This window comes from Onychostoma macrolepis, chromosome 07 (genome assembly GCF_012432095.1).
Source record: "Onychostoma macrolepis isolate SWU-2019 chromosome 07, ASM1243209v1, whole genome shotgun sequence".
In the NCBI taxonomy this organism is placed as follows: domain Eukaryota; kingdom Metazoa; phylum Chordata; class Actinopteri; order Cypriniformes; family Cyprinidae; genus Onychostoma; species Onychostoma macrolepis.
The window spans coordinates 36516832-36533762 of NC_081161.1; the positions used below are offsets into that span (position 1 = coordinate 36516832).

Here is a 16931-nt window from a genome sequence, read left to right on the forward strand (position 1 = left end):
AAAGAGGAGATAACATTATTAGAGACATATTTGTATTTTTTGACTAACCAAATACTCAACCCTAAAACTCCTAAAAGAAAACTTTTTACATAGGGATGCCTCAGCAGGTACATAAATAAATCTACTTTACTTACTGCTCCTTTACTTTCTAATCAAAGAATCCTCAAATATACAGATTAAAATGATTTCTGAAGGACCATGCAACACTGATGACGAGTAATGACTGTTGAAAACTGTGATAATATTACATAATATTACTGAATTTTGATCAAATAAATGCAGCCTCGTTGAGCATAAGAGACTTCTTTAATAACAGTGTGTGTGTGTGTGTGTGTGTGTGTGTGTGTGTGTGTGTGAGAGAGAGAGAGAGAGAGAGAGAGAGAGAGAGAGAGAGAGTATGTATAAATACATATTTATTTAACTTCTGGCGACAATTGCACCCTCAAAACACACAAGTAAACCCATAAGCTCACACAAGCACGCTCTCTCTTCCTTTCTTTTTTTTAGACTACAGTGATGCTGCACACACAGTCAAGCATTTAAACTCATTGAATAAAACCAAATTTCCCTTGACCAAAGGAGGTGAATCCAGTCAGGAAGCTTAAATGGATCTACCCAGTTTAGAAAATTAACACGCATTCAATCCTCTAATCCATTCGTGCGCATGTCAAAAAAAACCTTTCTATGTTTATTTCTACATTTACATTCACTTAGCAGATGTTTATGCAAGGCGACTTACAAATGAGGACTTTCTGAAAACAACCATGTATGTCAGTGACCTATAGAGATCGTGTCTTATTCTAATCCCTTCTCCCAACGACCTCCCTCCCAAATTTCCCTCGTCTTAAGCCTGAGATCGGTTAACTAGCGCTTTTATCCGAGCCCAATTAGCCTGCGATAAATTAATTATTAAAAATCCAGTGGGGGTAACATATTTCTTTGAGAGCGAGCGCTGATACAAAAGGCCCATCACGTGTACACACACAGACCCTGTGACATTTATGATAACACACAAATCCTTACAGTTACCCACAATCGCTCGTCTGAATTCATTATCGGAAAACCCCCCACAGGTTTGAGCTGGATCTGAATCTCTGAAACGCAATTACCGAAACGCACAGTGATTTAGACAGAAGAACACGGAAACCTTCTGAACCGTTAGTAACCGTTTGGGATCAAATTACCCAACCAGCATCTTAACATAGTCAATTGGAAGAATTACACGGCCCTAACTGACCCCTTAGAACATCATTCAAGAGATGTGTTTGCTCATCCAGAGAGGGCCGGGTACCAAGGACACACAAACACACTTTGTCTTTCTTGTGTGTAAACAATGTATCAAGGGGTGTGAATGTCAGAAGGTGAAGGACACTTCCCAGACAAGCTGGCTCACTGAGAAACACCATTACTGTTTACTAAAAAAAGCCCTCGAAGTCCTGCTTCATGCCTTTTCAGTCTCAAGAAACCATTTTTCATCTATGCCCCCTTAGTTAAATATACATTCCAGAATTACATTAAACTGCAGTGTCTAAAAACAAGCACAATTTTTGCTTTATAGATTTTTTACCCTAAGCAGACAATTTCAAGGTGATCTTTGTGCTGGACTTGCATTTTCTTAAGCCTAACTCAAACTGACATTCATGGCTTAGAAGATATTGATTTCTGTACATTTAAGGATGCGCCCCGCTGTTCCTCCCTCTTCTCTCGATCTCTCTTTCCTCCCATCACTTCTCAACTGTTTCTTCGTTCCTCTGAAGGCTACACATGTTTCTAATTTGGCACGAGGAGGAGAATGGCAGCGCCATCGTGAGAGGGTGAGATGGAGTAGTAGTAGTGACGGAGAGAGTGATGGGATAGAGCGGGTGAATAAAACATTCTACAGGTGCAGGACCTCATCTTCAAAGCACTGAGGAGCAGAGGTTCACTGATCCCTATTAAATATACAGCACTGCCAACAATATAACCTGCGTACAGCTACTTTTAGTGCGAACTGTGCAGACTCCTGTAGCCTGGAGCAAAAACACACGGTGCAGATGTCTTGTAAGTGTATGTCTGCATGAGCAGCCAAATTTACACTGCACAGTGTATTTTCAAATCAAATACGAATATGGCGACGCTGTGTTTGTGTAAAGACACCAGACTTTACATTACAGAGTTCAAGCTACCATGTGACACAATAGTGAGTGATTAATACAACCAAACATTAATTAATATGTAATTTATGGTGCTTAACATGTAAGGCAGATTGTCCAGGCAAATTAATCGGCCGATATTTTGCCATTTTGATATTGTGAGCCATTAACCATGCATGCTTCATTTGCCAATTCAATGGACTGCCAATTAAAAACAACACATTTTTGGTTCCATTTTTTTTGTTAATTTCAAGTGTTACTAAGTGAGTATGTAAATATGTAAAATGAACACTCACCGCAATATGTGACCCTGGACCACGAAACCAGTCATAAGTAGCACAGGTATATTTGTAGCAATAGCCAACAATACATTGTAAGGGTCAAAATTATCAATATTTTAAGATATTTCGTAAATTTCCTACTGTAAATATAAAAACTTATTTTTTTATTAGTAATATGCATTGCTGAGAACGTCATTTGGACAACTTTAAAAGCAATTTTCTCAATATTTTGATTTTTTTGCACCCTCAGATTCCAGACTTTCAAATAGTTGTATCTCGGCCAAATATGTCCTATCCTAACAAACTATACACATCAATGGAAAGCTTATTTATTCAGCTTTCAGATTATGTACAAATCTCAATTTCAAAAAATGACCCTTATGACTGGTTTTGTAGTCAAGGATGACATAGGGTAGAGTGGGGGAAAACGCCCCCACGAGGTAAAACATCCCCTGCTGTTTTTCCCAAAATAACCACGAGATAAAGTCAAGATAAATTTTTATTGTAACTATGGACTACATCGACAAGAGTGATGTAGAAGTTTTCACAATGAAGTTTACACTGGTGATGTACCGGAGAGAAAACCGATTTCACAGTAAATGATCTAATTTTCAGCAGTAAAAAAAAAAAGTGTTTAAAGTTTGTTGTTTTGTAGAACATCACAGTTATATATGATATGAGAACAGCTGGGCCTGTAGATAGAGAGTATGCGTTATTTAATAAAAAATATATTTATATTTTCAGAATGACAATTTTTTTCTCAAACATAGTCAGGGGGCAATTGGCAATTACTGTTGTTATTCTGTTCTGAACATCAAATTCTTTGGTTTTCCATCAAATGTATATACCTAGTTGGTTAAATCAAAATATTTGGACTTTATATTTAAAAATTACCTCACGTTAGCATCAGGTAGCTAGTTAGCTATCCAGTTAGCATCAGCTAACAATTTTTTTCAAATAGGCTATTATAATTTTGTAATCCATAATTGATTATATTCTTTTTATTTTAAGCTAAAACTGCCTAAACTCTGATTTTTCTGTAAATGTTTAAAGCATATTGCTTTGTTTGCCTGGGGGGCATTTTACGGCAAAACGCCACCTTGGTACAAATTTAATTCTTGCTAAAAATCTAACATGAAAACTCTGGACATTTTTCTTACTTGGTTTATAATTTATGTCATTGACACTAAAACTATGATAACTTTTCTGAACACATTTAAACCTTTGTTTTACAGAAAAAAAATGTACACTGTCCTTAAGGGGGTTATTTTCCCCCACTCTACCCTATATGGTTTTAGCAAAGTGCGGGTTTTGAGCGTTTCCACTGTGAAGTGAAGCGAATTCGGATCATTTAAAGTGCAAAGAATCCGTGAGAAAACGAGCGCCCACTGCCGATCGACTTAACATCGATTACAAGTGATTGAATCAGTTAAAAACCATTGTCATCGGTGCTCCTCTCCTTCATTCTCAGGTAAAGGTCAAGCAGAAAACGCGTGGTCACGGTCATGCCCCCCACCCGCGCTCCCGTTTAAATTAGGTCCTTACAAACCCCTGCTAGATTAACACAAGCAACGCCGACAAGAACCCTCATTAAGAGCGTCTGCCAGCGGCCACTGGGACAGAATAAACCCCCTCCATCCCCCCCAGCAGCATCTGTTGAAGCGCAGCGCCCGGTATATGCGCCACATGGACACATTAAAAACCTATTCGTCTTTCAAGAGCTCGTGGCACCACTAATAGCCCCTCATAACCCACATACCGATTTAGACCGGGCACACAAGTGCTCCCACGACGCCGGGTGTCCATTTAAACAAGCCCAGTAATGACAGAAGGGCGAAAGAAAGAAAGGGGTCCGCTCGGCCATAAATCGTCGTTTATGTGCCGGACACGCCGTTTGCATGGGTTTCTTTGGCTCCCCACTAAATGAATTCACAGTTGCTGGGTTGCAGAAACCTCCCCCTTATTTACAGATATATACTACGAGAAATCTAGCTGTAAATTACCCACTATTCCTTCCTGCGGCAGGGAAAATCGTGTCACCTGCGTGACTGGAGTAATAAATTTTGCAGCGTGAAATGGGACTGATTGACCATCTAAAGTTAACACCTGCGTGTAAAACTTTTCACTTTAGGTGTTTCCACGTTAACTTGTCCAGCAGAAGGTGTCGACTAAGAGTGAAAGCTTACACCTTCTTTTGTTTTAACTACTGTCATGACAGCAGATAAGTTGCTATCTAATAGTAGGCTAGTCCCTATGGTTCTACCAGTTCACATTTTTCAGTTTCGTTTAAAGTTCGAGTTGCATTTTGCAGAGCTGTCACTATAAATAAAAGCGCAAATGGTTTTGAATTCATGCAAGCATTTTTGCATGACCAGTAAAAATAGGTGTCGACGAAATGTTCAAGTTTACACCTTGGCAGAACAATCTCTTTTGTTTTAACTGCTGTCATGACAGAAGTTAAGCTGGTGACTGAAGCAGCTCTGAGGGCTTCTACACGTTCTCACAAGTTAAGCAAGAACGTTTTACAAAGGTTACATTGTTTAAATGGCATTAAGACGGAAAAATACTTGGTGTTGAGCAACTCATGCCAATCTAACTGGAGCGTATCTGAAGGAGAGGCAGTGAAACAGTGCAGCCTCAATAAACAGCGGTAACTGTGGCGGCTACTGTCGTAAAATTCCTCAACGCACACCGTCAATGAAATGTGGCATTTATTAGTCTGGCGACATTGATGCTCGTAACTTCTGCAGACGCGTGATTATCCACTAAGGGGCTTGTCTGCGTAATAGCGCTTAACAGCTTTCTTTCCCCTTGCGAGAGACGTTTCAAAGCCGTCCTTCACCGATTTGTGCGAAAACACGAAGCGTTTGACTATCTCCAGCGCAAAGCTCTTCTTAAATAAACGGGGAATAAACGCCGTGCCCAATGCCTTTAGTTGCGGCTCTTACCTTTTGTTCAAGGAATTCCAGTAGATGGGCTCCATGTTGGTCGCCGTGATCCCGAGTAAATCCACTAAGAATATCAGGAGAATTCCCAATCCATTTTCACAGCCTTGACTCGCCATTTGAAATCCCGAATTCCGTCTGTTTACTCCCATCAAAGCTGTGTGGGATACTCTCCCAGAGGTTGGAGATCTCTGGACTCGGAACAAAGCGTGTGTGCTTCAGGTGAATCCGTCAGTGTGATCAGGAACAACGTGTTTTGGGAGCCTGCATGGATATCTAGCAACTAAAAAATACACACACGGGAGGACAGATTAAACAAAGGTGCAGTCTGTGTGGATTTTAAGCAGAGAATTCCACAAAAAATCGTCTTTAGGGAAAAGTAGCTCGTGGACAAAACTCCGCCGCAATTTCAATTCCCACAGCCGTTTTGTTGCAATTTTCCTTGCAAGAGTTTACTTTTCCAGTATTTCGTGATGCTTATTGTTTTTTTTTTCCCGTGGCTTTCAGACTGAACCTATCTTTCCCATTCCCTTTTCACTCCCACTTCATTCTGTTTTCCCGACGAATTAGAACAGGAATGTGATGGTAGATGGATGATGTTTTGGGAATGAGCTTTTCCTCGCCTCTTCAGAAGAACATGTTGATGCTGGACAGATCTCACTGCTTCTCTTTCTCTCCTCTAGTTCTCCAATTGGATTTTCCTGCTTGCCTTCGAGATTCCAATAATTCCGCGTGCACTTGAAATGTTGGACAGCAAGCAATCCGGATAATTAACGCAAAGATAGCAAAACGAAATTAATCAAGGCAAATAAAAAAAAACAAGCATATCAAATGGACACAAATTTACAAATGTGCCGAGACTGACAAAATTATTGCCAGATTTTCCAGGGTGGAAAAAATATTGCAATCCTTATTCATGGGTCTCGGTTGCAGGGTATTTGAGAATGTGCTCGGATGTGGCAAGTCATTAGATAGTTCATTTCTCGTCTGTCCTGCTTGGATTCTCTCGATGTGTCTCTCTCACTGGCTGCAAATCCGACTAGTGAGACTTGTTCCTAACGCTCGGCGCACACTGACAGGCTGAGTTGTTTGAGAAAGAGAGAGAGAGAGCAGGAGGGAGGGGGAAAGGGGAGGTGTGCGCGCTCGAATAAGAAAAATCCCATCTTCCGGCTGGAGTGCGCACTAACGGAGCGGATTTTTCTTTGGGGGATTTGTTTTTTCCGCATGTAGAGGTGCTATTAAATCACGTCAGTCACAAACACATCCATATACCATGCAAACATATTTCCCAACGCTCATGTAAAGGATTCTCTGTATCCATAAATAAATAATACCAGTCTCAGAGCACGTACATTTTTGTGACTGCTTCTTTTTCCATTTGATTTGATGATCATGATCCCTGGCACCCGATCACACCGATCAACGCTGTGCATTCAGAAGCGACGGCTTACGGAGCTACAGCGCCCCCAGTGCATTCGCTGGTAACGGTGCATGTAATAACATTTCATGCTGGTGGTAACGACACTAATGACAAGCTTAGTAAGATATGCAGCAGATAAGGAGCTTGTTTAATAAATATCTCTACCGAAACTGCAATGATTTTCAGCGTTCTGCGTATGTGAAAAATCGGTAATTAATTGTGTTTGTAGGCCTGTCTATTACATCTGAAAACTACAATTAGGAAGTGTATTATAGACTAAGCGCTGCTGATGGGACCCAAGGCGTTAAAGCGGAGTAAAACCTTGCCTACACTGACACCCGGCGGCGAAGCGATGATACTACAGCCCACTAACGCTACTGCAAATTTTGACGCCCTTTTGGACAGCCATATCAATTTGTTCTAATATTAATATAATTTTATGTAATATTAATATAACAATTATAAACGATTAATCCATCAATTTCATCCATCCATCGATTCATGTCACATTTATTTTATATTCTACTGCTGTCCCAATTCATCAAGACTATAAATGACATTTTAAAAATGGTATTTAAAGCAGGGTAGCTAGGCTTTTTAACGACTTTAAAGTGAACATGTCTAGTATACTGTACATTTGGATAAGCGAGTAACAATACACACAATGCATGTTAATGTAATTAAAATATGCATAACAATAACAATGTGTAAGCTGCTCCAGGATATTATTACATATTTAATATGTCGTTCATCAGTAGTGTCAATCACTACACTACAATAGTATTAAATATTCAGAATTATTTAATCAAATTTTATCTGATAATAATATTAGTTCAACATAGTTTTACATGCAGACAGAGAAATTATGCTGTACTCACTTTCATCTTACAAAACTGCAAAAATTAACATTTTGATATATCATTATAAAGTACACTTTTTATATACTGGAAATACATTAATTGTTGCATCCCCCTCCCCCCCCCTCTATTTATTATGTAACTGTCAGCACATTTCATCACTAAAAAATAGGTTGTATAGTTCTCAATCTTGGGACTGAGGAAGATAAACGTATGAAGGAAAGTATATTTGTGATTTTTTCCATAATTTCTAACCACTTTCAAGCTTTTGCAGTTCACTTAAATAATTCTGCAGTGCATCAAATATATTTTCAAATGACACATATTCCTATAGTTTCTAGAACATGTTAGACAAATGCTTAAAATGATTTTAGACTAAGTACAGCATATACTGCAGGACACTGCTGTGACTGCTATTGAAATATCGTGTCAAATACCCAGACGCTGTGATGTGAGAACACTGCCATCACAAGATCACATTTAGGAGGTGATCTCATCAGTCTGTGTCGCAGTGTCCATGAGACCTGGCTCTCTCCCCAGTCTGCGCAGCTTTAAGAGGTAATCAGAGTGGAGGGAGGAATCAGTCAAGTCCACAAACCGCCTGTAGCTGGCCTGCACCTTCTGAAAGACAGGAAGAGAGATGGAAGCACACAAACATGCTGATTGAATTTTAGTTAGACAGGTGCAGTTAGTTAGACAAGTGGATCATCATAATGACCGAAGATGGAAAGTCTTCAAGCTAAAGGTCAAATGTCAATTCTGTTGTCTATTAAGACAGGGAGGAACACAGACTCATGGGGGGAAACAAACTAAGCATAATAAGAACCAAACGTCAGAGGACGTGCTGGCACGGGAAAAGAGAAAGTTCTGTTATTCCGTCATTTTGTTGCAGGGTGTTGCAGATGCTGGATTTGAGCAGGTCCCTTTTTAGAGCTGTTCATTTATTCATGATGACCTCATTACAAGGGCTGACCTTAAACTCTGCTTCATACTGAATGCGCTCCCCGCAGGCCTGCTCCAGACTGTCCTGCAGCTGCTGTATCCTGGAACACACACGCACCGTCATGCAACATTTCAGAACATTATTAAAAATAAAAAAAAAGGTGGAAAGAAAGAAAGTGGTGGAGAAGCAGTGTTGATGAAGGCAACAAAATCTATATATTCTAGGATACTTGTAGAAAAGGGAGAAGGCAGAGATACAAAGAGAGAAACTGATGAAATTTACAAAAGGTGGGAAGGAGAAAGAGAATAGCTGAGATGCATCACAACAGGAAGCTGGGGTGAGCAGGAGGAGTGTTTCATGTGTATTTTTACCTGTTTTGTAGCTCAGATATCTCCTCTTCATGTTTGTCCTGTAGGGCCCGTTTCTCTCTTTCTGCCTTCATGTCACACTCCTCACGAATACTTTTCTCGGCATCCTGCACACACCTCCTCACACACTCCTGAGAAACAGAGGAAAGCAATGAGCAAGGTGAATGACTCACAATTCTACTTGATTCTGATTGGTCGGGTCAGATTTTAAACTTTGCAAATTTAGTTTCTTCAACTATTTACATATAGTAGTTAAATCAAATCGACAGTAACTGTTGATTATTATTGATTTGTGTCTGTCTGATTTGCATACAACAGAACCTTATGCAAATTTTCACTATTCAATTTTAATTCAATTCAAGTTTATTTGTATAGCGCTTTTCACAATACAAATTGTTGCAAAGCAGCTTTACAGAATATTAAAGATTCTACAATATATTTAGTAGTAGCTTGTCAGTGGTGGCTATCACTGCTAAAAAACAAAACAAAAAAACAATAGAAGCCCAATAGAAACCATCAAAGAAATACTAATGGTTTCCATTAAAATACCATTATAAACCATTAGCTTTTTCCAGTAAAACCATTACAAAATTATTTTTTGTAGTGTGTTTTGGGCATTTTTCCAATAGGATTTAACATCCCACCAATAGAATCCATCACATACCAGTAGACACCATTATAGTTTCCATTAAAACCAATACAATTCCCATTATAACCATTGCATTTTCTACTGTGTTTTGGGCAGGGTTCTATTGTTTTTTTCAGCAGGGATGTCAAGTTGATGTAGCCTACATATGGCAGAAATGTATGGTAAAAATCAGTTAATGATGTAATCAAACAGACGATGAACACTATTAACAGAAAGGATTATATGTTGCAATCAAACTTTTGGCAAAATTTGGTCATTCTGTATGTTGTTTCAGGGTTGGCATCATCTGAGGTCCTCTGAGGGGTTGGCATCATCTCTTCTCAGGTGTTCTGGATCCAGACTGAAGCTCGTGTAATTCCTAGTTACCCGTGGCACAAACAGAAACAAACAGAGACAAAATTAGCATAGCTGCTATTCCAACCAAGCAAAAATGATTTGTTCAACCCAAGCTAAAGAATAATAGTGTGCACATCATTGACCCATGCAATGCTATTCATTATTTACAATTTCATGGGAATTAAATTAAATGTTTCTTTATTGTGCATGGTGTATGACTAGTATAGTTTACTATGTCATACAAAATGTAGTTAACAATAGCCTATATTGCACTTGGTTTTATCTGGCAAACCAAGTCATGCATGCTCTGATTTTGCATAAATGTCTGTATGTGATTTTTGAGGGGGCATACAATTCTGGAAACTCAATGAAATGGAAAAGGATTGTTTCCTCAATTTTCAGCCCTAAGATATTAGCTCAGTGAAATGTTCTTTGATTAATGATCAGTTCGACGTACCTTCTTGCGAAAGCAGCAAGATTTTGGGTGCAGAAGCAGTGCTTCTGTTTTTGCCGCTTTCCGCCATTTTCCCTGAACATGAAGGATCCCATCGTCGCTCTCTCGTTTCATTGAAACGCAACTGGCACCATCTTGCCGCAGCCAAATTCAATTTTAGTATTGATACATTATTGTTACAGTGTTCATCGTGTTGTGAAACAGATTGTTTTGAAGAACATCCACGTATTATTTGTATGGTAGCCACGTTACCATACAATGTCAGCAGGCAGTCATTTTTGCTAAATAAATTAATTAATTAAAAAAAAAAAAAAAAATTCTGTATTCTATAATTACACATTGGGCCTATCACACTACATTTACATTGTCTGAAATAGTGGCCCATGCGCAACTCTATTTTGCCAGTGTTCTTAGGGGAATTTCCACTCAAAACACTGCAACAAATCATTTCAAATCATAAGTATGCACACATCTTTATCCGTCATTTTGACTGAAAGGGGTGTAAATTTAAATTATTTTTGTTATTATTTTGGATAATAACTTTACATTTGGTATAGAAATGTGACGTGATGTAGGGAAACAGCGATTTCTAAAATAGCTCGCAGCCTGTTGCATTATTTTCTTCCTGATTATTTTCATGTTTCCTTTGTATTCCACTGTAAGTAAATGAAAAAAGACAATATACACTATACTTTGTGGTATTTGTGGTCTGCTGTCCCTATTTAATTTATGATATAAACCATGAATAATTCCCTGGAATGCAGTAAGAATCTTTCATTTTTCTCCCCAAATCCTCATCTCTTTCCAGGTTTGTTTTCACACAGATGCTGTAAAATGTAATTGTTACGAAATATAGATATATATTACCATAATGATATTTAACACATCCGTAATATTGCTGTGGATAGAAGGAGGATCTTTAGGAATTATTCATGGTATGTGGAAAAATTTCCTTTTAATGATTGATGGTTAAAGGGTGAGTAAAATAATGTTACCTCATTGTACCCAGTTTTTGAAAATGCTTATTATTGTGTTCACAGAGTGAACCTTTTGCTGATTGCTTACACTGTAAATAGAAGTTACTCCCATTATTTGCGCCAAGTGTCATGGGGTGTAAGAAAAAGGTGGATAGGCCTTATGTAGCTCCGTCCCTTTTCAGCACTGTGCTGGTTGTCTTCTGTATTCTGTTTGCATTTCCTCAGCCGGAAGGTAAAGTCATACAAATTTATGAATGAACCGCTTCTTTTAAAAACTTCCTGGTCTGCTGACATTTATGACATCCGCCTCGAACATTACAATGCTCATGATAACTTTCGTTAAAGCTGCAGTCCGTAACTTTTTTTGGTTAAAAATGATCCAAAATCAATATTTGAGCAAGTATATAACCAGCCAGTGCTCAAAACTATTGCCTTACTTTAGCCCGATTCACAACTGTTATCTTATAATAATGTTTTCTAATTTGAGTGATACGGATAGGTTTTCGCGGGAAATTCGAGCATGTCACTGCGTCATTACGTCACGTCTGTAAACAAAGAAGTTCCCCGCGTCCCAATGTGCATACTATCCATCCTAAATTCTATGTGATATTAATAATGTTCAATACTATTTAGGGCAGATAGGGTGGATAGAATGCACATTGGGACGCAGGGGTTGTCCCGGCTAGTAGGCTATGGCATGTGAGGATCCTGCAGGTGGCGGATCATTTAGCCTTTTCTCACAGCAGCTGGAATAATTAAATGTATCATTTTGATGGCGGATTGTAATCCTGAAAGTATTATGTGTTTATGAAACACATGTGAATGAAATTAAGTTATATTCCAGTTTTAAATGTGCTTCTGATTACAGACAAGCTGAGTTTACACAAGATTTGTATTTTAAAGAAAACCAGTTTGAAGGGAGCATAGTTTGCTTTTTGGGTTAAAAGAATTTCTTAATATGAAATTCGAATGGTATGACAATTAGATATTAGACTGTATAGAAATTGAAATCTACACGCTAATACACACTATACTCATAGTGACAATGCTGATGTTGTTAATTTGAGAATAAAGTATAACAATAATAATAATTTGCACGGTTTGATGTGATATGAGCTAACCGATCTTTCGATTAAATCACCATTGGTAGCGCGATTTATGTTAATGTTTTTTTAAAACTTACGGACTGCAGCTTTAAATCTACAATATTTAAATTTACTTCATCAGCTAATTACTCTTAGTGATGCTACAGAGCTACCACAAAGACAGAATTCCAAAGATGGCAGTGTGCTTTTTTTCTTTGGCACTTAAGGTGTATACCCTAGAGTAGACTACACGATTTTCAAAGTCGTCAGATCGCTGCTCCTTTCACACGACACGATTTTCAAAGTACTACACGTCACAGGACACAAAAGGTTTGGTTATCAGTTGTTGTATGCACATCATACAACTGATCAGCAACTGGGGGTCACACATTATACAGTGATAGAGACTATGTGAAGTCATTCACTTGAACGAGCACCAATTGGTCTGAGATTTCAGACTTTTGTCTGCGATCTCCAGAAATCTGTTGGAGTGATACCCGGCATTAGAGAATCACTGCACAAGAAGTAAAACTAAATTGAAAGCAAGCAAGCAAACAATAAAGTCAAAAGGGTACACACATGACTCTTCTAATTTTACCCAGACACAGGAGACACAATACTTTCTTTGCTGCTATAGTGTGTCACAGCCTTTATGAAGCTGACATTAAGGTAGGTCATCCCAATGTAGATTTATCTGATCTAACTATTGTGGGAAGCAAACGTCCAATAATAAAGATAGACAAACAAGACACACACCTGTGTCTCTTCTCGTACGGTGTGTATTATTTTCTCTCTGGTCTCCTCGGCTTCTTTGTGCAGCTGTTCTTGCAGCTTCCTGCAGGCCTCCCCTACGGCCTGGACCTTCTCTTCCTCCATCTGAGCCCTCAGGCTTTCACAATGAGCTCTGAACTGGGCCTGCAGCTCGACCTGGAGCTCTCGCCTCATTTCAGCCTCCAGCCTGTCCCTTGCTCGCAGGGCCTCTTGAAAACTGGCCTGCAGACTCTGGGCAAGAAGTGATGGAGAAGAAATAAAGAGAGAGCAGAACAGCAAGAAGAAAACAGAGGAAGAGGGATAAAAGCGAATGGGGAGGACAGAGAGGGATGAATTGAAAAAGGGAGAGATGAACAGATGATGAAGATATTGGGATGAAACCCGGAAAGTGGGAGATGGAGAGGTAGAGAGAACACAAAGAGACAGCGGGCGTTAGGGAGGGAGAGAAAGAAAAGGATGGATGATCAGTGTTGGCAGGGCAACTGTACTGGGCTTTTGAAGAGGAGAGTCATCTCTGAGTTTGGCTGCTGCTTGCTTTCCCTGGAGAGCAATTACACAAGCAATTACACCCTATTACAAAAGCTCTTCTCATTTCTCTGACACAATGGCAAAGCTTTGACTGCTACTGGCGTTGGAGTAGCAACCGGATCATTCATTAAATCTGACACTCGGATGCAACGAGGAGAGAAGTTGAGGATTATGCTGCTGCTGCTGCTGGACAGGGAAAAAGAAGTTGAATTAGAAGCTGACTCTTTTATCAGAAAGTTTTAATCAAGTCCTAATAAAATCTCTCCGGACTGCTCCCCTGGAGACTGAAATATGGCTTTTTGAATTCCAGGAGACAGAGTGTTACAGTCTAATATGTCTGTATTAATTACTTTTTTGACATGGTTCACTTGAGGATTACAAATGTTCACCTCCTCTTGGAGTCTAAGGGCAGCGCGTTTCTCCTTCTCTGCCAACTGCTTAAATTCCTCCATGGCAGGGGCGTCAGGCTGCTCCCGTCCAGTCGCAGGCCGTAAATTGACCAAGTTTGTGGCAAATTTTAGGTGGTCATCTGTTCTAGCATTTGGAGATGACCATGGACATAACTGTTCTCCTAGTTCTGAAAGAAGACGTGGCTTAAGCATGAAAATCAATGGTTGAAACAGGTGGCAACTGATCGTAATCTTAAAAAAATACATATGGCTGTTAAATAATATAAGTTATAAATGAAAGATCTTGTGTATGCCTCATGAGGAAATGTCTCAGATGCACATAGGAAAGAAAACCCATAAATGTTATCTCTAATATCTCACTCGTTTATCCTGGACACTGACAAGATTTAATGGAGAGCAAACCAAAGTTTTCATTTAAGTCTTTCCACATGTTCCTCCTGTGGAAAAAGACCCACATGTCTCCTCCTAGAGTTTCAGAAAGAAAAGTTTCAAACTGTACTCAGATTTGCCAAGATACTAAAGTCAGCAATGTAACAAGATTTTTCGAAATAGTTCTCATCAGATTCTTCCAAGACTAAAGTATGTAAGAATTTTTTGTCCACATTCATTTACAGTTCTATACACGTAATGCCAACAACTGTCATATGTCAACTTTTTATTTATTTTAAGGAATTTCAGGAGAAGCATCAGACACAATTAAACATAACCAAAACATTCATAGGGATAGTTCACCCAGGAATAAAAAATAATGTCATGTCGTTCCAAACCTGCATGATTTTCTTTCTTCTGTGGAATATTAAAGAATACATTTCTGAATACTTTTTTTTTTCCATCCACATAAAGTCAGTGGGGTCCAGTGTTGTTTTGCTTTTGAACAACAAAGTCATGCAAGTTGAGGGTGAATATAATTTTCATTTTTGGGTAAAATATTCCTTTAAGACTTCTTTTTGAGTTCTGAAAGAGCAACTTCTAAGCAAGTAGACTTTCCTTAGGGTGATATATGTGTTTTTGTTTCTCTAAAATACATAATCTTTCTTCTTGTGCATGAACTCAAGTATAAATTTGACCTCTCTTTCTACATTTCTGTATTTGTTAGACAGAAGTCCAGTAGCAGACACTGCGGTAGTAAATGCCAGAGTCATTAGGCTGGACATGGGGAGGTTGATGGCACTGATTGCTCTGTGTTTTGCTATGGTTGTCCAAGGCAGAGAATGTTCTGTGCTGAGAATTCAGATTACACTACTGGAGGAGAACCTAGATGTGACCTGGTACGTACTAATAAAGGCTTGAAGAGACCATATGTTTGTGTAGTATTAAGGCTACACTCACCCAGAATGTGTGTGTGGAGCACTCTCTGTGTGCTTAGAGTTGTCCTGTTCACCATCTTCTCAAGAGACCTCGTGTCCCACATTTCGTCTTCACAAACACTGCACCCTTGGTCCACACAGAAGCACCAGAGATTGGCTCTTAAAAACTCACAATTTCCTGCCCTCCACCACGTCTTGTTCTCTTTCGGGATTTGTCTTTTCTTTCAGCCTTTGACTTGCTGATGGTCGCTTAGCAACATGGACAACAAAACAACAGACTGTGCTGCTTAGCATTCAAGAATGATTTGATCCAAGAGATTTGAGACAAGATGCCTGCCAGCGTGTGTGTGTGTGTGTATGTGTGTGTGTTCGATTGTGTGGAAGTGTTTTATGAGCAGCCTCCCACTGAGCTAGTCATTTGAGATGTTTTGCTTCAGGGTTCATGCTCATTTGTGGGTCACATTTTGTGCAATATGAAGAGCCCAAAATGGAATATAATACCCAAAATGGAAGCTCACAGATATTTTGAATCCAAAACATACAAGAAGATGTAGGAGAAATATTCTGAAACAATAAATTAAAAAATAAACCGACAAGCTAGAATGTACAATAAAAGAAACATTTTTAATAATAATCATAATAAATTAATATAGAATTAAATGAGTTTACATTTTCTAAAAACAATATAACCGTTGCATGCCACAAAGTTGCTGCCATGATGCTAGCTGTCCCTACGGCAAATGCCCACTGGAGTGCCACAGGGCTCGGTACTTAAACCACTTTCCTTCTCCCTTAACATCAAATCACTTATCCTCACCTCTAAAAACCAGGTATCCTCATGAATCACTGCATATCTGGTAAGTATAAATGCCTGGATGAATGCCCATCGTGTGAAGCTGAATTTATCAAAAAATGCTGTTCATTCCTGTGAAGAACAAGCTTTGCCAAGACCTCATCATTCTCTCTTTTCACCCACACAAAAAGCAAAGAACCTTATTACACTCAACAACTGCCTGTCATTTGCACCCACGTACAAGTCAAGTCACATTTATGCTTTATACAATACAGTTTCAAAGCAGCTTCACAGTAATAAACAGCAAAACAATGAAAAGAATGAAATAAATTCTGCTTTAAAGCAGCTCTAAAAAACACATTAGTGTCATTATTGAGTGCAAGTCAGTTTAGTGTTGATTCAGTTCAGTTCAAAAACTGTCAATGCTGCAAAATCCATCCATTATTAAACAAATTAAATTAAGCTGTAAAGAACTGTGTAAAGATCAACGGCCATACAAGAAATATTTTTCTTTTTGTCCAGATTTGTCCAGCAGAACATCCAACAAGTCAGACATTTTCTTAGACATGCACATTCCTAAAAGATTTTATTGTCAACATATTATCAATATATATATTTATCTATCTATCTATCTATATATATCTATATCTATCTATATAGATATAGATATATATA

At 38.8% G+C, this 16931-nt stretch overlaps 2 protein-coding genes across 2 annotated transcripts in view; both read right to left on the reverse strand.

Moving 5' to 3' along the window:
- efnb3b (ephrin-B3b) overlaps positions 1 to 6750 on the reverse strand; it is a 73410-nt gene extending 66660 nt beyond the window's left edge. The window contains exon 1 of the mRNA XM_058782089.1: positions 5362 to 6750. Coding sequence (XP_058638072.1) covers positions 5362 to 5510 — 149 coding nt within the window. The 5' untranslated portion in view covers positions 5511 to 6750. The remainder of the gene's footprint in view (positions 1 to 5361) is intronic.
- Positions 6751 to 7504: 754 nt separating this feature from the next.
- Positions 7505 to 15955, reverse strand: si:dkey-111f13.5 (myosin-10). The gene is made up of 6 exons (XM_058782370.1): positions 15486 to 15955; positions 14136 to 14323; positions 13204 to 13449; positions 8950 to 9077; positions 8609 to 8678; positions 7505 to 8256 (listed from the first exon to the last, which is right to left on the reverse strand). Exons 1-6 carry the CDS (start codon positions 15565 to 15567, stop codon positions 8116 to 8118), a joined length of 855 nt encoding a protein of 284 aa, XP_058638353.1. The 5' UTR covers positions 15568 to 15955; the 3' UTR covers positions 7505 to 8115.
- Positions 15956 to 16931: the final 976 nt, after the last annotated feature.